This window comes from Poecilia formosa, unplaced genomic scaffold, assembly GCF_000485575.1.
Source record: "Poecilia formosa unplaced genomic scaffold, Poecilia_formosa-5.1.2 Scaffold202, whole genome shotgun sequence".
NCBI lineage: Eukaryota > Metazoa > Chordata > Actinopteri > Cyprinodontiformes > Poeciliidae > Poecilia > Poecilia formosa.
The window spans coordinates 490,365-516,636 of record NW_006800141.1 but is presented as its reverse complement, the minus strand read 5'-3'; the positions used below and the strand labels follow the sequence as shown (position 1 = coordinate 516,636).

The 26,272-nt window shown below is 40.4% G+C and overlaps 1 protein-coding gene and 1 long non-coding RNA gene across 5 annotated transcripts in view; one reads left to right on the top strand and one right to left on the bottom strand.

Moving 5' to 3' along the window:
- The window catches only part of fgf12a (fibroblast growth factor 12a), a 41,493-nt gene that overhangs the window by 8,788 nt on the left and 6,433 nt on the right, over window positions 1-26,272 (top strand). The window contains exons 1-4 of one of the 4 annotated variants that reach the window (XM_007566975.2): window positions 8,882-10,003; window positions 11,354-11,401; window positions 16,053-16,163; window positions 22,506-22,609. In XM_007566975.2, the coding sequence (XP_007567037.1) occupies window positions 9,808-10,003; window positions 11,354-11,401; window positions 16,053-16,163; window positions 22,506-22,609 (459 nt within the window). In that variant the 5' untranslated portion in view covers window positions 8,882-9,807. Of the gene's footprint in view, window positions 1-39; window positions 562-8,881; window positions 10,004-11,353; window positions 11,402-16,052; window positions 16,164-22,505; window positions 22,610-26,272 lie in introns of those variants that run through there. The other 3 variants (XM_007566976.2, XM_016679099.1, XM_016679100.1) reach the window with 3 other exon arrangements.
- LOC107838025 (uncharacterized) lies at window positions 1,986-8,320 on the bottom strand. The gene is made up of 2 exons (XR_001664082.1): window positions 6,095-8,320; window positions 1,986-5,476 (listed from the first exon to the last, which is right to left on the bottom strand). It is a non-coding gene; the product is annotated as an uncharacterized LOC107838025 (long non-coding RNA).

The window sequence follows — 26,272 nt, the reverse complement described above, 5'->3', positions numbered from 1 at the left end:
TTTTTTTTTTTTTTTTTTTTTTACGTCCGCTGCGGGGAAACGCGCGGGGGAAGGGGATGTAGCTACAATTAAAAAAAAAAAAAAAGAGCACATTGTAACGTCCTTGCGTTGCCTTGCCGTGGCGGGAGAGGAGTTTGAGGACGCGAATGACCGTGGATAGACTTGTGGGAGAGTGAGATAGCACTAGAAAGGGAAGAGAGAGGGAGAGAGAGAGAGAACGAGCGAGCGAGAGAGAGAGAGAGAGAGTGAGAGAGAGAGACGGGTGGCGGGGAGGGGGGGATCACTCAAGATGCCTCGTTTTAGCGTAATTTGTCCCGCAGACTGTGCCCTTCTGGCGTTTTGAGGGGCTGCCGCGAAGCCTGCGGAGAGAGGCTGGCTGGCTGGCAACGCTATGCTGCCTGACCCTTCTGTGTTGTGATAGCGCTGTCCGATTGTTTGGATTGAGGAAAGGCTCCCACCAACCCAAATCAATGAGGATTCTGAGGCCATTCCTTCAGAAAGGAGCGCATATGCTGCAGTGTTTCTGTGGACAACGATCGAAGTCGACCACTATCACCGACGGTGAGAGACAAACATAGCTTCAACAGCTGCCTTTGCTTTGCTTTGCATGCTTTCTCTCTTGAGTGACAGAGGGGAGGGGAGGTGGCGGGTAAGGGGGAGAAAAAAAAAAAAGAAAGAAAGAATGTTATAAAAAAAAAGGGAGAGGATGCGAATGAGGAAAGAAGGATGGGTGGGGGGTGGATAGGTTTCATTAAACACTCGAGTGTTTCACATCCTCCGAGTCTGCAGCAGAGAGCCTTTTCTTCTCAGTCCTTGCGCTCCTCGCGTTTGTCCCGAGTTTTGTGTGCAGTCTGCGCCCGCCGCAGATGGCTTCAGCCAGTCGGCACCAAGAGGACACAGATAGCTCCAGATACTTCGCCCCAGCCGGGCTGTATATTTACAGTGCTCCGTCTGAAGCGAGCCAATAAAAAAATAAAAAATAAATAAATAAATAAAGAGGCAATGCAGGGATCAAGTTATTAAACTTCAGGGGGCCCAGAAAGAGCTCCTGAGAGGGCCCCAAAACTAGCAGCCTGCTTCAGCACCGTGGATAGCGCCATAGCAGACGCACTCCAGGGCAGTGATTCAAACTTTTCACGTCAGAATTGGTTTTAAAGAGCTCTCACGTCACAACTGATCAACCAAACTTAAAAAAAAAAAAAATCGGTCCTTTAGTTGAAAGAAAATCTCTGAAAATCTGTTTTGTGTAGCTACTATTCAGACTCTCATAACAACAAAAACAACCCACAGACTTTACTTTGACTTAAGTCGTTCAGCGCATGTCATAACAGAGGTATAACTTGGATATGACACATTCTTATTGAACCAGACTTTTCAAATGCAGACAATGTACTATACTGCATAATATCAACACTAACTGTCATCCACGCGCACACGCACACACACATCTGTACACAACCACCACTTACCTGTTTGGCAAAAAGCCTGAGATCACTCCTATGTCCTTTAGTCATCTCAGAGGCAGCTGACTGCATTGCTACAGTTGTTCACTTGTGACATAACTGTTCCTGTTTTCAAAGGCATTAAAAAAAACTAAACCAAAAAAAAAAAAAAAACCAAAAAACGGTCCCGTGTTTACACAAGGAAAACTCTGCATTGTTTCGCCTGGTGCCTCCTTTTGTCACCTCTCAATTTGTGAAATTCAGGGCAGACAATTAGAAACTCCATTAAGCATAGCTGATTCCTTCGAGGTCGTTTGGACCAAAAGCAGCGCGCACACTGGGATCTGCAGGGCTCCAACTGAAAGCCCTGACAGTCCCTTCTCCCGCATCTCAGCTCGCTGTTACCTGAACCGGGTGACCTCAATCAAAACTTCAGTAGTCAGCTCAAAGGTGTTGACAGAAATGGACGCAATACTTAAATCCACGAGTTTCCCCAAAGCATCTGTCTCAAGTTGAAGTTAAAAATATTGCTGAATGTATTAGTTTTGATAACTCGTAGAGGGATGTGCAAGTGAAGCCACAGAGGAGTAAGACATAGCAAACTGTAGCAAAAATATATATATACATATTTTTGAAGTTGAACTTGGGAGTTGTTCTGGTAGTGGTCTAACCGCTGGCCCCACTGTGTATCATGATAATTTGGGGAATGTTTGATTACTAAGCAATTTTGAAACTGCTGAGTAAATAATTGGTACAATAAAGCAGGTCTGTGCTTGTTAGGAAGAAGATCTCTTAACAGACATTGTTCTCTGCAGTGGTTTATTTACTTTCTCTGCATATTTTTTTTTTCAGTAAATAATATGCAGAAGGAAGAGAGAAAACTTTTCTTTTTTTTAATCAATGTGTTCAGTCTGGATTAAAAAAATAAAAAAAACTAACCTCAAGATGTTTTCGTGAATGGGCTTTTGGAGTTGGCATACATGTTTGCACCTGCTTTCCCTCATTGTGCGAGTCGAGCACCTGGGTTGTTTTCTGCAAACGTTAACCTGAGGATCTCACTTTGCTGACTGTAGCCTATTTAGAAGAATTTAAATGCAGCAGCTGCTATTCAGACATGTGTTTATTTTTCTGTTTGTGTTGTGAGAAGACTTATCAGCTTATCAACGTAAGACTTGTTCATGTTTTGTCACGTTACAAACACAAATGCTAATGTATTTTATTGGGGGTTTTTATGTGATAGATCAGCAAAAAAATGTAAAAATGACTAAAACTCACTTAGATTGGATGGAGGCTGTCTATAAAGCCTAACCTTCAAGTTTTGCCATTGATTCTTTATTGGACTCAGATGTGTGCTTTTACTCCGCCATTGTGTCATACACATGAATATGCTTTGATTTAGACCACTTCATTCAAGCTCTGGCTGCATGTTTCGGATTGCTGTCCTTCTACCTTTTGTCCAGCCTTTTGTAGTACTTGGCATGTTTTCTTCAAAAGTTGGCACACTTTTTTCATCTTCCTATCAACTCTGTTCCTGCTGACGTAAATCATTCTCACTGCATGATACAGTTACCACCATGTTTACCAGTGATGATGAGGAGTTTACAGTAATGTGTAGTATTAATTTTGTGTGCAGGCCAAAAAACTTTCGATTTTTGGTCTCATCAAACAAGACTGGAGCTAATCCAACTTGCTAATTGGACTTCTATTTTTTATTTTTATTTTTTTTTAACTTTCTTTTAAAAATGCCCTTTTCTTATCAGCCTTTCACAAAAGGAATATTTAGGGAGTGCACAACTAATATTTTACACCATTAAAAAAATTCTCCCAACTGGGCTGCGAATCTCTGCAGCTCCTTTTATCTTATCATTGGCCTCTTGCCTTCAGTTTATGCAGACAGCCATGTCTTGGTAGGTTTTAAGTTTGATCTTGCTCTTTTCATTTTCAGATGTCAGACGGAACAGCGCTCTGTTAGATGTTCAAAGCTTTAGATACAGTTTTATAACCTGAGCCTGCTTTAAACTTCTGCACAGCTTTATCCCTGATATGGCTGGTGTGTTCTTTCACAGGAGCTCTGTGAGATTAAATTGCATGCAAGTGGACTCTTTTTACCAACTAGAGGAAGGAAGTTGTTTACTCTGGATTTTCTTTAGGGTTATCAAAGTAAAGCGGGTTGAATAGATATATGTGTGGCACAATTATAAGATGGTTTTTGCCTATATTTGACATTAAACCCCAATGAAAAACACCGACTTTTGTGTTGGTAACATCTCAAAATTTCAAACCGAGAAGGTCCCGACTGAAAGAGAAGGTTTTCTGGTGGACACCAAAGTAGAGAAATAAATGTTTGTAAGTGGTTTCTTACTGAATTGATTGGTAGCTACATAGTTAGTTTCCAAGCTTTAGTGAATGCTAATGTGGTTTTAAATTGGGTAACTATGCTTATCCTCACTGGACAAATGCTGATTTTAATGATTTGCCTCACTGTTTTTGCCCAGACAGTAGTTTTAATGTTTGTCTCGTCTTTTCAGTGGGGTTAGCGCTTTAATAGCACAAACTTCTCACGTTTATGTGATGATTTTTGTCAATACTAGAAGTGTGTTGAACAAGCAGTCTGAGCAGTGGGATTGCTTTCATTCTCTCACATTTCGGCACTTCAGCCTCCTACAGACTCAGCGAGAAAGTCGAGTAGACATTACGCTATGAAATTTTGCTCCGGCTGTTGTGAGTCAACAAATCTGCGAGGTATTTCAAGGACACTCAGAAGTGAGAAACTTGAAAGTTGGACGTAGACTTTTTTTTTTTCTTCTCTCTCCTCTTATCACGCTGTGGTTCATTTTTTTAACCACAAGATGGCATCAGACAGAAACAAGCGATTTGGGGACCGCAGGTATGCTGAAGCTTAGCTTTGTTTTACTTCAGTTATGTGCTGCAGTGTAGCATCTGTATGTTCACAGAGAAGATTTGGACTGATGCAATTAAACCTTCACAATTGTATATGCCACACTTATGAAACAGAAGCTTATGTAAAAAAAACAAAACAAAACAGTGAGACAATTTAAAAAAAAAAGTCTCCTTATGCATCAAGCGTGTGCAGAACTGTTTCCCTGCTGTTGTGTAAATCTCTCCAGGAAGTGAACACTAGTCGTCTGCAGTGGAATGAGGAAGTTAAGCAGATTCTTGAAAGGGTATACTTTATCTTTTTCTGACAAAGACATATGTCCACTTATGTAGCGCTCAGGTCCAACATGGTCCCGCTCATTTCTGAGACGTTGCCTTTGTGCTTCACACCACACAGCCTGTCTGTACGCTCAGTACCATGCTGTTGCACACAACAGCACGATATATAACAATTAATGTTGTTGATATATTTCTGAATACCGCAGTGGCATAATGATTTCTACCTCCCATCATTAGGCATAGCACAATGCCTAATGACAAGTATTTGTTCTGAATCTTATTGAGTCAATTGCTCGTTTCTAATTACACATTTTGACCATTTATTTTAGTCACGGAATGGAAAGAGCTTATTTTTCCATTGTTTTTGTCTTTTTCTAACTGTCTATATTTGCCTTTCTGTCACTCACATTAAACATCAGCCAAAAGACTAACCAGTGCCATATTCTTATCCCATGTCCTTTAAATATGTAGATCTATCTACATTTCCCCCCCCCCCTGATCTTGCTGTCGGAACAGATTTGGTTTGGGTAGAGAATGTCAAGCAAAGTCACGGAGAAAGCCTTTAAATGTTTCATGCTGTTTCATCATGGGGATGCAGGAAGTTTGCTGACCTCTTGCGTTTTTGTCCGGCAATTTTTGCATCTGTTCATAAACAACAAACAATGGTCTCTGTCAGCTTAGCTTTTGATCTATTTGGAATACAAACCTATTGCCAAGCACATGTTTGCATGCTTCTCAACGATGTTCGCATGCAGAAAATCATGCATTATTCTAAAAGGTCACTTTGGAAGACTTGCCAAAAATTTTGAGTTGGATTTCACTCCATACTTTAACCCGAGCACTCTGATGAAAGTATACTTTGTGTAACCCGCAATTAGTCAATTAGTCAAGACTTTTATTTTTGCGGGCTCACTTCCTGTTTTGCCCCAAACTTGCTAACTTATTTAAAGCCCCGCCTCCAGCGCACAGTTGAACTTCATCACCTGTTCCACTGTGATTGTGGCTGGCTGTTTGGCATCTTCCTGCAAATTCATCCTGGCAAATTCATCGAAATCTTTGCATCCACTCATTTGATCTATTGAACTGTTGGCGTCCGTTACCTGGGCCGTCACCGGGATTGAAACAGCTAATTGCAGTCTAGTACGCCCCACTTTCTTCCCAAAGGTCGTTTTTTTTTATTTTTTTTTTTATTCATGATGGGTCAGATCCTCATCTGAGTCCAAGGATGGCGAGCTAAGGACGAAGAACAAGAACTCTATGATCTTGGAATTGATTTATTTTGAGTTAATTTGTCTCTCATTGTGCATTTGTAATTGTCTGTTTTTTTTTTCTTTTCCCAAAACACTAATATATACACCAAAACTAAAACCAAAACCATTGCTTCGTGTCTTCATTCACACCTCAGGCTCCTGAAAGAACCATCTTCTGATGCTGCTCTTGTAGCCGCAGTTAACTGCATAGCCCATAACTGTTACATTTGCTATAAACGTTTCCTTTGTAGCTGTGTCGGTCAGGCGGTAGTCCAGCTGGAAGTGGAAAGTTCACCTCTGTCTCACGTCTATGCAGTCCATAGAAGATTTTCTTTCAGAATCATCCTATATTTAACCTCATATAACTTCCAAGGCCTTGATAAATAATCCTCGCTGCATCATACCACCACCAACACCATGTCTTGCAAAGGATAACTTTCAATGTTTCTTTTCTATCACACAAAGTATTTTGAATACAAATATTTCAATTCTGTTCTAGAGAACCTTTTTCCAACTAGAGCAGGACTTCTTATTGTTTTTTGTTGGGGTTTTTTAACAATGGCTTTCTTGTAACCACTATTCCATACATGGCATTTTTTTAAGTGCAGTGCCTGAGCTTTAGACCTCTGCAGCTCCTCATGAGTCACTTTGAGTCTCTTGGCTTTCTGATTAATGCTCTCCTTGCCCAGCCTGCTAGTTTAAATGGACTGCCATATCTGGCTAGGTTTGCAATTGTGCCATACTTTTTTTTTTCATGTTTGGATCTTGGATTGAAGAAGTGCTCTCTAAGATGTTTGTAGATTAGAATATAGTTTTATAATCCAACCCTGCTTAGCTACTCCTCACATTTATTGGTTTCTTGCCTGATTTGATCCACAATATTCTTCTAAAATTACAATATTAAACTGTATCAATCATAACATAATGTTCCACCATATCTGTCTCAGTAGTAGATTGAGTAGTTGTAACACTGAAAGCTGAGTTTTCTGCGTTCTTACTTGTCCACTGTGATGCTCTCCTGATCCATTCTGTCTGCTATTAGGCAGACAGAATGCTAAATTCACAGAGTGCTAAATTCACTCACTGACACAATTTGAAAAACGTGCATGCTATTAATCCTCACAGAAGCTGTTCAGGGAATGTGTGTCTTCCCACTCACGTCTGTATTTTTTGCAAGAGTTTTCCCTTCAGAGGATATGGCGGAATATCCGGTGGGCATTTAAACGTCCCGGATGATGAGAGCAGCCCAGTCTGGGCGTTTGGTGGGTCCAGGACCATTTTGGTGCCATGGACACAATTCTTTGTGGCCAATGACCAATTCTCTAACTTTCATTGTATTTCTCTATATTTGGTGGAGGAAAGCCAAGGCTAAAGAGCAGATTACAAGTGGGATTGACACAAGGACACAACTCAAGTGCAATGAATTAAATGTGACAATGGGGAGTCTAATAGAGAGCTAGAACCCATCACATAAACTGCTGCCAGCATAAGACATGCTGCTTTGACGAAGACAACTAAAAACAAAGGTCTGACTTGTCAAAGGAAACTGAGCCTTATAATCACGACAGGTTTTGTTTTATTGAGGAAGATTAACGAGGAGGAGATGACTGAAAAACTGAAAATCCTCAAAGTCTGCAGAAGTCTTTCTCATCAAATAACTATTTGATGAGAAATAGTTATTTCTCATCAAAACAGCCATTTGTCTGTTTTAGATTAGCAGACAAATGGCTAGAGTAAATCATTCTTGAAGGAGGCATCATTTAGCAAGTCTTTGCTGCTTTTGCATTGATTAATTTTTTTTTTGATGGTTTTCATTTGTTTAAAGCTGTATACTGTCGTTGCAATGAATAACTGCATGTGAAATGATGCCTTGCTATGTTTTTGCAACAGTAAAATTATGATCGTGATTTATTGACCGCTCTCCTTCAGAGTGAGTGTACTCAAAAAACTGGGCAAATACTAAGAGAAAGAAGCTGCAGGCGTAACCACAGGAGAACAGAGCTGAATGCACACGTGAGTTGATTAATACTTGGGTGCTGTTGTGGACATTTGGATTTCATATAGGGATTTATGTACCTATGCAACACAATAATTAAAATCATCTTTTTAATTTAAAAAGAGGAAATTAAAACTATGTGACCTTTCCTTTCCATATCACAACCTTGCACTAATGTGTTCTGATCACCCATATCAGATCCAGATAAAACATACTGATGTTTGTTGTTCTAAACTTGAAAGTCTGTATGCGGTATGAATGCTTTTGAAAGGAACTGTGTTATATCTCTGAAAAAATGGGGAGCGTTGAGGTCTTGAACCAAGAGTTGCTAAAATGTGCATGGCGAAGTTTGTAACGTTTTGATCTTTAAATATGTCAGTACGTTGTCATTTATACATGTCATTTATTATTTAATCATATCCGTTCATGTGTTTTGTCTTTGCATTGTTGGCCATTCATGCCTTTTGTTTGCCCAAACCTGTTGCATGGAGTTTTATAACCAAACTAGTATGTTATATATGTTTTCTATTATATATATATTTAAAAAAAGAGAGCTGGGGTGAAGATGTGGCTGAAAGCCCAAAAATTATCGACAAATTGCTTTCCTAACAGTTAGATGTAATTGTGTCAGTCTTAGTTAACTGATTTGCAGCTGGCATCATCACAAATTCTATACTAACAGACTGTAAATGAAAGATAAAAAAATGTTCTCCATGAAGAACCCATTTTTCCTAACGCAAAAGGCACACAGCATTTAACCCTTCTCTTTTTTTTCCTATTTGATCTGCTTTTTAGTTCTATATTTCCATCGAGAGATAATCAATCTATCCCTGAACAATCCCTGTGAATTCCTAATACGAACCTCAATCACGTATGATTGCGTTAAAAGAGTTAGCGAGGGAGAGGAGAGAGAAAGTGGAGCGAGAGAGAGAGAGAAGGGGAGAGAGAGAGAGGGAGGCAGAAAAGGGGGAGACTGTGGACCATTCAGCCCTCGTCGGCGATGTAACTCACCGACTGCGTTTGGAAGAGAGAGAGAGAGAAAAAACTCATTATTTGTGTGCTACAACAGAAAGCACTTTCGTTTCAACTAATTGTTGCTCCTCAGACACAAATCGCTCCCCGCTGGCTTCATTTCCAGCGCTGCAGCATCCTTGCAGAGTAAAGCCTCTGCTGCCGATTCCATTTTTTTTTTCTTTTTTCTTCAGACTGCGTTTAGAGGTACCACCGACAGAACAGGGAACTGGGCTTATATGGGCTCCTGTCTGAACCGGCGGCGGACGGTCTCATTGTTCAATGTGCGCGGAGGTGACGATGTGAAACAACAACCAAAGGAAGTTAGGACAACCTTGCTTCTTTTTTCCGCACGCAGAGGCGCACATTACTCGGCTTTAGGTGGAAACGCATAATTAAAGAGGCGTCAGGGATCCTCAGGACGGACCTGCTGTGCAGAGGAGGATTCGTGCTCGTTTTTTTTTTTGTGTGTGTTTTTTTTGACGCGGCGCCGTTCACCTGGAATACCTGAGGCTCTCCAATGACAACGCCGCTGCACCGACCTCCGAACACTGTTGCATGTTTTCACGCCTCATATTCCGGCCCCCAGCGGCCCTGCCCGTAGGTTTATGTCCCTGGATCGGTAAGTGCTGATTTCACGCTTCCTCACTCCGCCCCCCCGTCGGGTGCGACCGAAACTCGGAACAGTTACATGCAACTGTCTCCTCAAAGACGGTGCATGGCATGCAAGCAAGCAAACGATGCGCGGGACTCACAGGATTGTCTGATCAGGATGACATTTAGTTAAAAACTCTCGGCGGACCGAGACCCAGAAGCGACGTTCTGTATCCTGTCCCGTGTGCTCGTGTACCACGCAAAGGGGAGCGCATCCAGACCCGACCTCTGCCGGCGGCGACCATAGACTCTTTCTTTGCTGATCGGGTTCGGGCAGATGGCTGCTATCGCCAGCTCCCTGATCCGGCAGAAACGCCAGGCGAGGGAATCCAACAGCGACCGCGTCTCCACTTCGAAACGTCGCCCCAGCCCCAGCAAAGACCCCCGCTCTCTCTGCGAGAGGCATTTCTTGGGGGTCTTCAGCAAAGTCCGTTTTTGTAGCGGCAAGAAAAGACCCGTTCGGCGGCGACCAGGTCAGTGGGGACAATTTCATTTTTTTTAAAATTCTTTTTATTACAGATGTGTGTTGTGTGTATGTAGGGAAACAATCCCCCCCACACCCCCTACCCATTCAGACCCCCTGCGCAACCCGCCCCTCTTTGAGTAGCAGAAACATTATACTGCAGTCAGGGGCTTTAATCTGAGACGGTTGATTTTTCGTTAGAAAAATCAACCTGTTTCTTTACTGCATGTCCTCTTGTTATCTGTCGGTCCTGTACATGAGGCACAGGAGCTGTCTGACTGTAAAGCAAACACTGCCTCCCGTGACGTTATTCCTTTAGTTTCTCACTGAACTCCATTAAGAATAATTAGCTACGTTGAACTAAAATTGCTTTCAAACACAATAGATTTCAAATAAAACCTGAGAAGGTTCTGTTCTCTCACACATATAGACTAATAGGCTCCCACCCACTCTCTTGTACCCCACCCTCGCCCCCCATTCCAAACCCAAATACAAAGGCAAATTGAATGCACAGGGGGAAGGGAAAGCTGCTTTAAATGACCTAATTCAATATTAATGCAGATTGGGGCAACAGAGGGGAGATAAGCCGCACCGCAGTGCACCAAGGCTCTTTTGAGATTAAATGTTTTTAATGGTAAATGTTTATTGCAGACAGGGAGCTTTACTGCAGCGAAGGGAGGAATAGCCCTCTGCCTCTGAGAGCCGTATCGACGTACTCGTCGCCTCTGTTCCCCCACCAAACTTCGAGGTCCAGCCTTCTCCCTGTCTGATTCCTCTGGTTCTGCCCTGCATGGTGTACAGATAACAGCCTAGTCTTGCAAGTCACCGCCACCTCCTCTTCCCATTCCCTCCTGCACCCTAGTCCCCCGCACCTCCACCTCCCCCTTCATCCAGATAGTTCTGTTGTCTGATGAACGACAGCCCGGTCCACTCAGAGTCCCGCAGACAGTCTGATGAGGGATGAGGCGGACAGACATCAATTTTTAAGGCAGAATGAAAGGACAACAGATGCAGTCAACCCGTGTTCCTCCACTTAAAGCCAGACAGACTAATACGATGTCGTCCGTGGAGCCTCAGCAAACAATATCTGTGCCCATAGAGCCACAAATTTCCTAAATCTTAGTAACTACATGTAGAGCAAATTAGTCAAGCTTCTCGGTACCATTTGGTTGGTAGGTAATTCCTCAGATCTGATTAGGGAGGCAGGAAAGGCAAAGATGCTGTGTGTCTTATGTTTGATTATCCTTACATTTGCACTGATGCATTGCCATAAATAGCAGATACACTGGAGAACTGATGAATTCTGCCTGTTTAAAAGACTGTTGTTTTTCCTCTTATCCCCCCTTCCCCCCTTCGTAAGATGCACCCTTGAAACCTCCACAGGTGTCCCATAAGGGCTGCAGGCTAGGTCAGTAGCTCAGCCTCCATCCGTGTTTGCTGTGTTTTCCTCGTCTCCACTCCATCTCGCGCCCATGTCGACAACCTCCTCGGCCAGGGAGGGGTGGTGGGTGGTTAGGGGTCGGGTGTTTGTGAGAGGAAACAAACGGGGAATGGAAGGGCTGGGGGGCCTCAACACCTGTCTGACAGCCGACGACCCACTCCCTCGCTGATTTTCGCCTTCTTTATCTTCTTTTTCTTCATTTCCCCCTTTGTGTGGCTATTTTCTTAAAAAAAAAAAAAATTAAGCTTAATTTCGTACTCCCCCCCCCACACACACCCGTACCGAGCTCAAGCTATCCTCCAGCAGGTCGTCTGTTGCTCTTTCTCCTTTCTGCCTCCTTTCATTTCCAGTCTCATTTTCTCCGCCAATCAGTGTTGACTCCGTTTTTATTCTCGTCCCTCGTTGTGTGTCTGTAAATCTGTGTTGCTTACAACTGTGTAAGTGGAGTACAGGTTGATATTGTGTGTATATTGGTGTACATTACTATGATGTGTTTTCTTTCTTGTGGAATACGTTTTCAGAGCAGGTGATCATTCACCATCTCATTGGTCATGATGCCATCCGTCAGTGTACCTGAATGTTTTTGTCTTTCTGCATTGATATGAAGTAAATCTATTGTCGTTCTAATGGTCCGTACACCCATACAATGATCTCAAGTTTTTGTTGTCATTGAAAGTCATTTTTCATGCACAAACGCAAGCTGCAGGAATCTGTTTACACCTTCACGCACACTAATACACATGTGTACAGTACAATCGCTCTCTGCTAAATGACTGGAACTGATGAGCCGTCAGCCATTGCTCTGGGCTGCACTGTTGCCGTAATTTATGGAAGCGTAGTTACCACACGTGATTTACTGATGTGTACACTCCCATGTGCTTTCGCACACACGCATAAACACACACACACTCTCATTCTTCCTCAACCTGCCCGTGATGGATGATGAAGGGCCTGTCCTAGGAATTGATGGCACTAACCCAGGGGTAGGTGAGTTGGGAATTGACGGTCAGGGATGATGTACAGTTGAGCAGACGTGAACTCGCTCTCGCTCTGGGTCACTACTTGGCTAACTCTTTCGGCTTGCTCCCCCTTTCCATTCGCTTGTGCCTTCTTTTATTTTTTTATATATTTTTTACAATGTGAATAAATCTCAGACACTTGTAATTATTGGAGCAATCAGCTTTGGAGCAGATCCCATCTGTTATTGCTGTTGAATTAGGATCGGGCTAAAGCCGTCTTTCTTTCTCAAGAAAGCAAGTCTCTGAATGTTTCTTTTTGCTAAATCATTTAGGATACTTTGTGTCTGACCAGACTGAAATTAATTGCGTGTCCTCCAACTCTTGTGAACTTGGAGGACAGTCTGGCTAATTCCTACTATATTCTTCTTTTCCAGAGGCAAATACACACATACAGCAAACATTGAGGGACTTTGTAACATTGCGTCAGATACACGTGAACGTAAAGTATGATTCCTCATCACACTTTTCAGCAACCCTTAAATAAATATAGCTCTGCACAGTGATGCACTGGTAACTGAAGTCAGGCGATTTTTAGCTCAGTCAGCCATGACCAGTAATAGACCAGTCAGAAATAAAAAAATAAAAAAAAGATCTTGATGAAAGCACTCCTGACTTCCCAACACATCCTAATGTCACTTCTACAGGTACATCAAAATTTTTTATTATTCAATAAGATGGAGCAATTTTTTTTTGTCACTCATTTTAGAAAGTTAAGCCTACATACTACATACATTTATTACACAGGGACTAAAACATTTCAAGCATTTATACCCTGTATTTGGATGATTATGGCTTACAGGCAGTGAAATATGCCAAAATTCAGTGTCTTAGAAAATTTGAATATTGTGAAAATTTTCATATTGGGTATTTATAGTGTCACACCCTAATCACCTAATTAACTCAAAAGGCAAAGGTTGAGCCTCCAAATATCATGTCAAACTCAAGGCATGGCCCACCATGACTTTTTGTGTTTCCCACTAAACTCTAGCGGGAGATATACGTATAACTTGCAAGATAACAGTTGTATGCTGAAATATTGTTTTGGCACTCAAATCAAAGCAGTTTTATCTGGATACTGCAAAAAAAAAAAAAAAAAATACATCATTGTGAAAGACGCTCAATATTGTTTTTCTGCAATATTGAGCAGATGCACTTAATTAATCTGAATCCATGTTGCTTGAAGTCCAGTGAGGTTGCCAGTCAGTGATGATTTGAGGTTGCCATGTCACCAACATTTTTGAAGTCCACAGTAAACTCAGCCACCTTCCAGGAAATTTTAGAGCACTGCATGCTTGCTTTATGGAGACGTCTTATGGAGACACTGATTTCATTTTCCAGCAGCAATGTGTTTGGTTCAGCGACGATACTGTTCCAGTGCTTTATTTGCCTACATAGTCACCCTTGCCTGAACCTCACAAAGTATCTATGAGTATTATCAAGAATGAGAGACACTAACCCAATTATTTTTCAACAATATGGCTGCTAAAAAAGCAACCTGGGCTTCTATTACACTTCAGCAGAACCACAGGCAGATCGCCTCCATTCAATACAGATGCAGTAACGTATGCAAAAGGAGGACAAAACGACATGTCTGAAAATGAGCTTATTTTAAAAAAAACCTGACATTTTGGTTTAAAATATCCTTTTAAAGGTATAAATGCAAGAAAAATTCATTGGTAAGTAGAGCAGCATAGTTCAGTGTCTATGTTGCGCTCATGAAAAAGTTGCCCAATCTGCCCTGCCAGTGAAAACAATTTTGCAGAAGAGCAGTTTGATGGAGTTCCTCACTAATCACAAAACATATGATGCTAAAGACAGTTGAAAGTGCTAATAATGTTCATGAAAATGAATAATGTTCATTAGCACAGTATATAATCACTGTCCAATTTTTAAGGATATTATTACTTAAAACCAAATGAAAAAATCTCCAGACAATTAGTTTTAAAAGCAGCAACAAAAACTGCGCAGTTTTCCACCACTGCGCTGCGCAGAGCCAAAATCTCTGCTTTATAACAATGGTTGTGTTTTACTTTTGCACAAAAATCAAAAGCTTTTCTAACAGTGGACAGACTGCAGGCTGAGCATCTCCGGGATAAAGATCGTTTTCTACACCTGTACTGTAGTTTTGTCCTGGCATTGCTAGGGGCCCTGACGCTTTTGTTGCCCTGAGCTAATTTTCGTTTCCACCTGCTCACTTCAAGAGTGTAAAGAGCTCCGAGTAGCAATCTGACAACTTGCCAGAAGTCCTGCACCTCAAAGATAGGGGTCGATTTGGGGTTATTGCAATGTTAAAAAAGAAGCCGCAACAGCTTTTTATAACATCAAGAAATACCTGTGTGTCCGTTCACTTCAAACAACCTACCTATAAAATTAGAGGATTAAGTTTACATATCAGCGACATTCACTCCGTAACCGCAGTTACTCAAGATTTAAGTTTGAAAACACCTCCAAGTGGTCTAAAACATCCACTTTTCCTGCATTAGCTGCAATAAATTACAGAAAAATAAGTGCATTTTCATTGCTTTTTCTCCTACTGTAAAAGTGTGCCAGTTGTGCAACCGTTTATATTTTCATAAAGTGATGCGGCAGATGGCATAAACCTTTCAACAGCTGGTAAGACTGAAATGTATGTCCTGAAATGTTTAGTGCTGTTAGTTATTTTTAAATTGTGAAAGCTGTGGAGGTTGGATTGTGAGGTTAAGTAATTCATTCAGTCAAAGGTGAGATTGATCATGGAGTGATTACCCATCTTTCTCTGGGTTAAAAAACTGAATATGATCTTTATAAAATATATTCACAGAAAAAAAAGTTTGCATTTGTTTCCAGAGGTTTAAACAATAAAATACTTCCAACTCCTGGTGCAGAAAAGCCTTGAAATAATGAAATGCATTTTTTTATTTAATTCCACTCTGAAAGAAAGTAAAACCTAACCTTTAACTTAGGCACATTTATTTAATGTGGGAAATAAAATAAAATCAACTCGACTCAATATTATTTGTACTTAATGCTTTAAATAAATAAAAAAACAAAATGCAAAAAGTTACCCAGAGTGACATTTAAACATTTTAATCCATAATAAACAAGGCTGTCCAAATCTGCAGGTTTATTTAGTGACCATGCTCATTGAGTGTGGTGGTCAGGAAGTCTAAAAACATCTTGCTGTTTAAGAGCGACATCTTGGGATCAGCAAGTCTCATAAACAACATATTTTAAGGCTACATCTTCACCAGGGATCCCAGTAATAGTGCGTGTGCTGTCTAGAGATAATAATAAAAACAACTGTTAATCTATTAAATGTGATTTAATCACTATTATCTGAACACTCCGTCTTCCACAGCCTGTGCACTCTGTTGTAGATGATGATACTGTTATTTCCCTCCGTGAATTGTATGTGATGATTTTTGGCATTTCAAATAGCTCAGAATTATCGTTTGTGTGTGAAAGTGCTGTAAGTACGGTAAAATGTTTTTCCATTGCCGCGCGACTCTCGTTCTGACATGTTCTGTGTTGGGGATGCTGCCGTGGCTCTGCCTCTGGTGGTTGTGTATGCGTGTGGTGTGTGTGTTGCCCGTGTGCGTGCGTGAACTTGTGCATTTCAGAGCCACAGCTGAAAGGCATCGTGACGCGACTGTTCAGCCAGCAGGGCTTCTACCTGCAGATGCAGCCGGATGGGACCATCGACGGCAGCAAGGACGAGAACAGCGACAACAGTGAGTGGAGCATTACAGAGGCTGCTGCTTCCAAATGTTTTACCGGTTCGTGAGTCAGCTGGTTATATAACATTTTGCCACATTATATACACTTAACCATCATTCTTATGCAACTGGTACATGGGCTGGGGGAAGGAGGGGGGGGCAGCTTAACGTGCTCCAAAATTAGCTTAGGGCCTTCCTAAAATGAATTTTCTCCTCTGAAATTCAGCATTTTGAAGGGAATTGTTCAGTCATCTTCACAGCGCAGCATGCCCTCATTCCTGCATCTGGTTATGCAATCACAGGGAAAGAAAATGTGTCAAATGGTTATTCAATGGTTTAAGAGCTCTCACTTTCTCTTGACAACGTTACGCTTTCCACAGCGTAAAACAAGTATTGAGATTTTTCAAACTTGTGATTCAGACAAATCCCAACATTCCTTCTGATTTTGCATTAATGTAGTTCTGCTTTAGTGTCACGTTTTGCTGTTGCTTAAGAAAACAATTTAAGATGGTCAAATGAAAATTTGGAAACCATTTTACTTTCCCCTGGAATTTCTTGCCACAAAGATCCATCCTTGAGCCACCTCTTCCAAGTCTTCCAAAAGCATTTCCATAATGATCCATGTAAGAAAATGCCTTTGCAGAGCAGTAAATAAATAAATAAGCAGAGAAATAAAATCATCTACGCTTCTATCTTGAACTGCTGGATGCTTCTTTGAAAAGACTTTCCCATGTAGCATCAGGGAATAAATATATGTCAGCGCAGAACGGTCATCAGAGCAATAATGATGACACTACCACTCTGGACGGAAGCCAGTCAGGAAACTAATCATGACCTTTCTTCTCTAAAACATCCTGCCAATCTTGAAGGAAGCTGGAGCCAGAGCTGCGGGATAGCAGCAGTCATGTAGTGGGGAAAAAAAAAAAAAAAAACCTCTCCCCATCAAACGTCACTTTATATTTTACGATGAGGATGCTGGTTGAGTTAAAGCTATTTACAACAAATGAAGGTCTTCAGGACAAAGTAGATTACAGCATAAGAAAATTGACATATTGCATTTTGTCTGTGCAAGTTAAGCACTTTTTTTTTAAATTGATATTTTAGGTACCTCTATTGTGTTCTGGAGTGCAGGATTTTATTGTATTGTGGAGGGTTTCCCCACCTTGTGGTAATCCTTTAGTTAAGCAGTCCCGCTGGCCCCTGGCTGGAGGAATGCGGTGAATAATTCAGCCGTAGCAAACTAAAAATACCACCTTCCATTTGTGCCCAATGAATAATTCTCCATTCGAGATGCCTCGAGCTCGTACACAGTCCGAAGGAAGACACGGAAGGAGCAGCGGAAAGCCACAGGTTGTTCAAGAGAAATCCAGAGTGTTTTCAGCAGAGTACATAAACACACAACGCAACCGAAAAGTAATGAAAATGGAGCAGGGATATTTAGTATGCAGCTCTTTGCAGTGAACCATTGATTGCCGGGGTGGATTATTAGAATAATAGATTACCCACACCCTTGAACCACATCACCTTCTGACCTGCCGCATCCTCAGCCCTGGCAGATGGAATACGGTAATTTATTTCCAGGCAGCACGTGCTGTCCGCATGCTTCGCACAACATGAGCTCAGACTGAACCTAATTTACTTTTTGATTATTTGCTGTATTCCCACAACGGATGGTTGTGCTGAGAATAGCACAAAACCGTTTGTTGTGACAAATAAACCCCCAACCAATTTCACTCACTTACACTATGAGTGCGACTGGTTGTGCATGGAGCATAGTTTTTTGTTGTTTTTTTTTTCAAATGTACATGTCACATATACATGTACATTTAAATTGATACTATTTTCAATGCAGTTTTGTATTCTAAATCCGATGATACCCAATTTTACATAAACTATTTTTTTTTGTGCATTTGTTTTTTTAGTCACCAGAATGATGTTAAACTGCCATCGCACCATTTTGCCCCATAAAACGTAATTGTAATGTATTGACCAGAGAGCCTCCCAAAAGTACCCATACCTCTTGGAAGTTTTTTTGTATTAAAGTCACAAATTCTGTGTTTATTTAATGTTTTTTTAAAAAATTTTTTATTGGGTTTTTATGTGATGGAGCCGCACAAAGTTGCTTATAAATGTAAAATGGAAGGTAATTGGTACAATATTTATGTTTAATCTGATACCCCTAAATCAAATCCAATGAAAGTGAAGATTAAATAATGGAGCAATTAAAGTAGCGGTTAAAGGGGCGATATTATGAACTTTACAGGCACATAGTGCTATTTTATTGCACAGTTAAGTAACGGTTTCCTTCTGTTGTTTTAAAAATGCTGTTTATATATACATAGCTTAAAACAAATTTGACAACACAATTTGACACTTTGAAATTGGGCCTCTGTCTCTTTAAGAAGTTCCTACTCTTTCGGACACTCCGCCTTCAGCATGTTACCAACAATGCTCTTTCATTAAGCCTTTAGCAATGTTCTTAGGAAGGTTGGACTGAGAATTAGTTTGTATGATAAGCTCTGCACTTCCACCAGGCGTTTGCTAATTGCTGCTGCTGCTAGCTCTGTGAGGCAGAAGCTCGGCACAAGCATGATGAAACGTGACTCATTTCAAAGTGTTTTGCTTTGTTTTGAACTCTGGAATAAGTAAAGTAAATTTACATGCTTTAGTTGAAGTTTGGCTTACATGCAAAGCTGTACACCAAAACGACTGAAATGAAACATGATTAATTAAACGAACTGCCTGTTTAAATCTGAACGGTGATTAATCAGTTGATCAAACTCGGTAATTAACTGCACAGTCTGTTGGTAATGAGACACCTGCCAGTCTTAATCTTTAACTCTCCATGTAGCACTGATGACCATAAACTTTTTCTGAAGATGACACACACAGCAGCCTTTTAACATAAAGTCTCAGTTCAGCTGTAAATCAACACCCTAAATAATGTGTTGACCAACCTTAAGTTATGTCCCTACCATCACTCCTTGACCAATAATTTAACCTTGGTCAGTACTGTTGGTCATTAACCATACATTTATCCAACCATCTGACTGTTTTACACGTGGGAATGTTTCTAGCTTGTTAGACAGGGAGCACAGGCTCCCCAAATTAACATTTTGACAGCATCTTGTTTTTGCACTTTGCGTCAACTCATGTTAAGATGATTTTAATTAAAGCTGACATCAGTTGGCACCTCATCAAACAGACCCACCTCATAAACCTTTTTAAACAACCGAGGGGTTTGACACATTTTCACAAGTGAGATTTGCGATAGTACATGTTGGCATTTCATAATATTTAAATATTTAAATCTAAAATAGCAACTAAGGTAAATTAGCAATACCACACACTCACATTGATGCCAAGAAAGCCCTATGCATTGGAAACTTTGTGAATTATTATCACTGTAACCACAACTAAACTCATACATCACAGTTTCACAAGTGCATCAGATGCATTACTTAATAACAAAAACTATTATAATTTGAAAATTACGAGAATCATCACACGTCAAGGCTAATTTCACCATTTCTGCTGGTTATGTCTAAGTTTGGTTAATATTTCAAAGTTTACCAAAGTTACTTGTAAACCGAACAGAAGACTTTATCCTCTGTTGGCTGAAAATCGGGCTCCCTGCTGAAAATTTTGCTCAGCATCTATTAGTGTCTTGGACTGGTCTCCGACAGTTCTCTTTGGGGAAACTGCTGTTGAAATTAAAGGTCGGGATATTAATGAGAACTTGGGCTTTTGTGCAGATTAAAATTGAAAAAAGCTTTTTACGTAGAATAGGCATTTATAGTGTGTTAAATTTACATTGTTTATATTCTCCCTTACATTTCCCTCAGTATAGTTTAATAAAATAACTTATTTTGTTATATTGATCACGGTCCAAAATGTCAAATTAAATATAATCTAATAACCACAGGTGCAACAGGACTACTACAAGACAAACAATTTAGCGGCTGGATCTGGGTTTGGAGTTTGTTTTTGGGTGTGAGCAAATGCTTTTCATGTTTCCCATTTGGCCGGATGTCCTTTTAAACCTTTTATGAGTAATTCCTGCAATGCTGGCAGTCTTCACGTTAAATAAAATTTCCTCAGCCTAACTGCAGGATTTACTTCAAGACGATTACCGTTCGGCGGGAAGATTTGCCGTTTTCAAGGATTTTTACTTTACTGATGCGTTTCAACCCACTTTATGTCCTGTTTTTTTTTTTTTTTAACAAAAGAAGATCCCGAGAAATCTCTTAAATGCTCCCCGTGCCATCCAGACCTCTCTCTTTTGTCTGAGGGGGGTATTAAAGAAGAAGAATCACCTTCAGGATAGTCATCAGATACTCTTTACAGGAGTCAGTGCTGCTGTAATAATGAAATCAATCAGTGGCTGAAAATAGAAAAGCCGGACGTTTAAACGATAGCCGACTGCCGACTCCTGTCAATTCAATAAATGATTTTAGATGACAGATTAGAGCAAGAACAACGGACCAGAACTAAAGTACAATAGTTCTGCAGCATGCTATATTTTATGTGTTTTCAAGCCGGGATAAGTTGTGAATGGCACTTTTTACAGGCTCTGTCTGAGAAGAACCAATGGTCACGGAAATTATGAGGAGAGGAAATAAAAAGAAAAATCTTGAGTCTGACAAAGTAAATTGAAAGTTGAACTCCGTTCATTTATAGGCTTTTATGAATGGCCGGCCTGCAGTGGCCCGAGGGCAGGTTTAAACCATTGGCAGGCAAAAGCAGCATGTCGATATTTATTGAGTGAAATTGAATCAGCTCAGAGGACTGACCTGTGTTGACACGTCTCTGCTTTTCCCTGCCAGTTTTATCTGATAGTCCCCATCGGCACTTGCAGAGCAATCATTTCAGCTATGCATGGAGTTCCCTGCAGGTAAAGAGTGTCTCACACCTTCACCAGGCTAATGTCCGTCAAAGTCATGGCTCAGTCAGGAGAACAAACAGAGGCAACGATTGACAATCATCATCCTACTCCTATAGACTACCTATATTTTTTTTACTATATGCTAAGTAGAAACAGAGTAACACTCCTCAGGCAGAACAACCTAGTAGAAACCCAAACTATACAGAGATATAAGGACAATTACTTGCATTAATTAGTTAAAACAGATGCTGACAAAACCCAAGCCTTTGTGTGCAAAAGCAGTGTAGAACCAGACAGCAATTGGTGTTCCTTCGTTGAGTCACTGCTGTAAATCTCAATATCAGTCTTAACTGACACAATCAGTTAAGGCGCAGTTCCTGCGAAGGCTCATTTATACCCGACGCTAAATAAGATGCATATGGACAGGATTTTCTGTCCATCTTCTGCCTTCGTTTGCTGCCTATTTAATCAGAGAGCTTGTGGACGCCTGTTTCAATGTAGCAAATAGAGCAGTGCCACTGGTGTTCACGGCAGCAGTGTTGCGCGGTGTAGCTCGAGTGGCAATCAGCCAAAGGAAGGGAAATGATGACGAGGATGAAAAAATAATGACAGAACGTCTTGTTTCCTAAATCAACTTGTCACAATGTGTTAAACAGTCACGTGTAATGTAGCGCCCCCATTTATTTCAATTTCTCAGACTGTACATTGTCAAATTTCTTCCACCTTGTATTGTCTAAAACGTTGCTCTGAATTTGGAAGCTAAGTCAGAACCGCCCCCTAGTGTCTATGCTGCCTAACCTCGATGCCTAACTTTGAAAGCTTTAGGACAGTGACACTTGACAACTTCAGCAACAGGCAGACTTGTTTACGTACATAACCGCAGTGTAATTAAGGTTTCAGAAGTGTCAGTGGAGCTTAGCAAGTTCTACATGTTTACGTTTGTGATGGTGGAACACAAGAGGCATCTTCCACCGCTGGTCATTTGGTTTTACTTACTGAATAAATGTACTCAAATTAAAGGACACATTGTTCTAAAATTTCTTTTAGAACAATGCAGCCACAGTGAAATAATAATTTACTTAACACCTTGTTACACATTTGTGCTAAATTTGTGTGAGATGGCTACTGCTCTTAAAATCTCAACCTCTCTCTAGTGTTTAAATGAGCCAGCCAGATCTGATGAGAAGGATATGTGGTAGTACGGTATATGTCCTTCTGTTCGTTAGCCGTCAACATATACCTTCAGATTTCTTATTTACCAGCAACACTTCACCGCGAAGTGTCCCTATTACCCGTGTCCTGTTCCCTCCGCTGCTGACGGATAGCCAAAAACCACAGATCAAGGCTTGTACAGTCAAGAATTAAGTTCAAACTCAATTGTTCTGTTCTGTCCTTTTTGTATTTGATGTGTCTCCTTTGTCTCTGCCTCTCTGTGCCTCCCTGCCTCTGCTTCAATCTGCTCCGCTCTGCAGCCCTGTTTAATCTTATTCCCGTGGGTCTGAGAGTGGTGGCCATCCAAGGGGTGAAGAGCGGCTTCTACATCGCCATGAATGGCGAGGGCATGCTCTACAGCTCGGTAAGCTCCAGCCGGGCTGATGGATTGTGCAAATTTCTCCGTCGCTGTCACGCGTAATTATTCACTTACACATGTTTCGCATTGTTCTGGTCGTTGTCTGTTTTAATATTCCATTGCTGTAAATACTGAGCTTATTCAAAGCCTTTTATCTCTGCTCAGTTCAGTGGCTCCTCTCAGATGTGGTTTTGTGTTGCTCTGCAACACCTACCCCCCCCTACCCCCCACTGTCTTTGAAGAAGTACAGCACATGTTTTGCATTTAATTTGCTGCTGAGTTTTGTGCTTCTTTTCTATAAGGGATTCTCTTCTCTTGCACTGGCTGCTAATAAAGGGCTAAACTGGCAACTGTAAACATAAATTTTATTGAATTGCTCAACTTTCATTTCTATTCAAAATTCCTTTTACACTGCACAGTCATTATTAAACACGGCGTCGTCCATATTTATTGATGCCCCTGGAAATTATGTGTGATATTTGTATTTTACTGCAGTGAAATAATATTACACTGAGAAGATAGAGGAATCCAGCTTTTAATTTGAACAGATTTATTTTATTGGTAGAAAGATCCCAAGACATGAAAATCACTGGTGCTATATGACTGTACATACAACTTAATTATATTTTTAATATTATTAAAATGATTGTTATTTCATTTTAGCAGCTTTACTCTATCTGGGGTGCCAAATGTCCTCCTTTCCTCCTCATTTGTGGCTAACTAGTCTAAATTCAGTCCAGTCAAGTTAAGATTATTTAATTAATGTTCATATGAAATACTTAGTTCACTACAAAGTTCACAGCTCCAATAACTTTCATTATTCTTTAAATTATGTTGCCTGAAATAAAGTTTTAAAATACATAGAAGTCATAAAATCATTCACCAGTTTGCATCATGATTATGTTATTGCCTTTGTAACCGTGCCCTCATATTTATATCTGTTTAATTTTTATCTTTCTTTTTGCTTACATAAACTTTGTTTTATTATGACAATTTTCCTGGAGCAGCTGCACTTGTTGGCAGATTGCAACGCTGTCATCATCATCAGAGTGGAATTAGAGCCAAATTGTCACTGGAAAATAGTCCACAAGATTGCATTGTGAAATTTAGGCTACACTTTAATAATAATTATAAAAAAAACATTTCTGTTTAATTCTTTTAGCTGACAAAAGTCATCATTTATGTAAATTAAAACAAAATATCTGTACTATTATTTCTTCTACTTGACATCCTTCGAAAGAAAAGTTAAGTCAGAATTCATTAAGCTGCAGCTTTAGTCTTGTTCTTGCCTCTGCTGGTGCCTTCACAGTAACAAAGCAGTGACAGAATCTGTGTGCAAAAGAAAAAAACAAACAAAAAACAAAACTTCATTTAGTGTGGTAGTTTTAATGGTTTTGGCACGAGGCCTCAGCTTGCATTGTTAAGTTTAAAGTGAGGAATGCACAATAGGGGAGCAATGGGGAGAAGCATGCATTCTTTGCTTTCTCTGGCATCTTTCTAAAGCCTTTGAATACCTTGATACAGATAACTGATCATGCCAAGTTAGGTATTATATTATTAGGTGAAATTTCAAATTATAGCTTAATATATAAAAAGCCCATGTGGGACAGTGTGGATAGCATTAGAACGAGTGACAGTAGACCTGGTCGTAGAGAAAGAGGAGGAATAAACTGTGCAAGCAGAGAGGTATAAGTATAGAAAAAAAAATCACAGCTCACATACATGAAACCTGTAATGTGGTTTTTTTTAAAATCCAAATAAAGGAAGTATTTCTGAACAGCAAAGAAGAAGAAAGCTGCCTTGCTTGAAGACCTCAGCCGAGGAGCTTGGTCATGGTTTTCTGAACGCCTTTCAGCCACGAAGAATGAAAAGTCATAATTCGCAAAGTGCCCATCAAACCTTTCCCACTCATAAATAGTTGAAGGACACAGTAAATCTTTTTTCTATCTTGTTGCCTCCCTGAATTTATTGACCAGGAAAAGCTTTATTGAGACCCAAAGTCAAAAGCAAGGCAAAGAAGTGGAGCACGTTTTCGTTTAAATCTGTCAAGTCTCATAAACGCATAGTAATTTATTCACAGCAAAATTCCTTGACTTTCACAACTCCGGCACGACACGACAGGTGCATGAGCCAGTTGCAAGCGTGCAGAAGGTCGTTCAGCCCAGCGCCGTAAAGACTCAGCCAGGTGGACGAGCTCATTTACAACTACAAGCTCATAAACAAAACCCACAATTCACAGCCTCGATATAGTATCTACAATAAAACCCGCGACACCCACCCATATAAGCCTAATGAAAGTTTAATCACAACTAGATGGAGAGATTTTTCATTTCTCAAATTGATTCTAAGAGATGCTGTATGACACCCCCCAAAGCAGTTCATTGCTTCACGAAGTCATTATTCACCCCAGAGTCATGAGGTTATTATTAATTAGAAGCAGGTAAGCTGTCTGCTGTCTTTTTCAGCAGCTTTCAGAAAAATACATTCTGACTGATAATGTTTTATGCAGACGAGTGCACTTCTGACCTTTGAAGAGGAAGGGCATTTCTGCAGTAACGGTTCAATGTGATCCACTTTCTGGCCAAGCACATGCAGAGCAGTGATGAAAAAAAAAATGCAAAGCAGGGGAAAATATGCTCAAATATGCATATGTGGGAGTTAGCTTGGATCATTTAGGGGCTTTTAAAACATAGACTGGCGCAGGATACTCATAAACAAGCTAAATTAAAATGCAAAGCTGGAGTAAAGAGCTGCCTGTTTTCTAAGTTATTTTAACCGTGAGATATTTCAGCATGTTACTTGGAACGACTACCGAAAGTCTTAAAAAACTACAGTAGAGAGGAGCTTTTCTGCTCCGTGTTCACACATTATGAGCACCATTCACTTTAATTTACCTGTCATAATTTCCCACCTTTAATGTGTGCTCCTGTCTTGACTGTTTCCCCCTATATTTGATCTGTTCTTATTTAAATTTTCTGGTTAACTTCCTCTTCTGTAAGATTACCAGACTTCTCTTTTGTCTTTAACTTGAAAAGTTTCTTTCTCACAGATTTTTCTTGTCTTATTTCACATTACCTTATTGTAAACCAGTGATGTGTAGCTCTTCTCTCTCCTGCCTTCAGGGAAATAATTATAAAGAGAAACCTTCCCTTCCCCACACTCCTGTCCTTTAATTTAGCTTTCTCTGCTTCTTTGCAGTTTGTTCCTATTGAGAGAATGTTAAAGGCCCATATTGCTTCCATGCTCGCTGTTAGGTTGCAGCTGCAAGCGACACTGTAGTCCTTTTAAGTGTTTTGTATGTGGTTGATTCTCAAAGTTCAGTTTTGCGATTGGTGTTGATCAGCTAAATGGGTTGCACGCAGTAAAACTAGTGGGTGGCTTGCTTCTCTGTATTTGGAGTTTAGAGCTCGATGTCGGGGCTGTTGCTCATTGAGTTGGGTGAGAACGCTTATGTGGAGTGTTTAGCAATGAAGTGCGTGGGGGCTGAGCATCTACAATAAAGAGTTTGCTTCCATTATTTATAACACACAATATGACCTACTTTGCTGCACAGCAGCAACCACTGCTCCATCTCAGTTTCTATCTATCTATCTATCTATCTATCTATCTATCTATCTATCTATCTATCTATCTATCTATCTATCTATCTATCTATCTATCTATCTATCT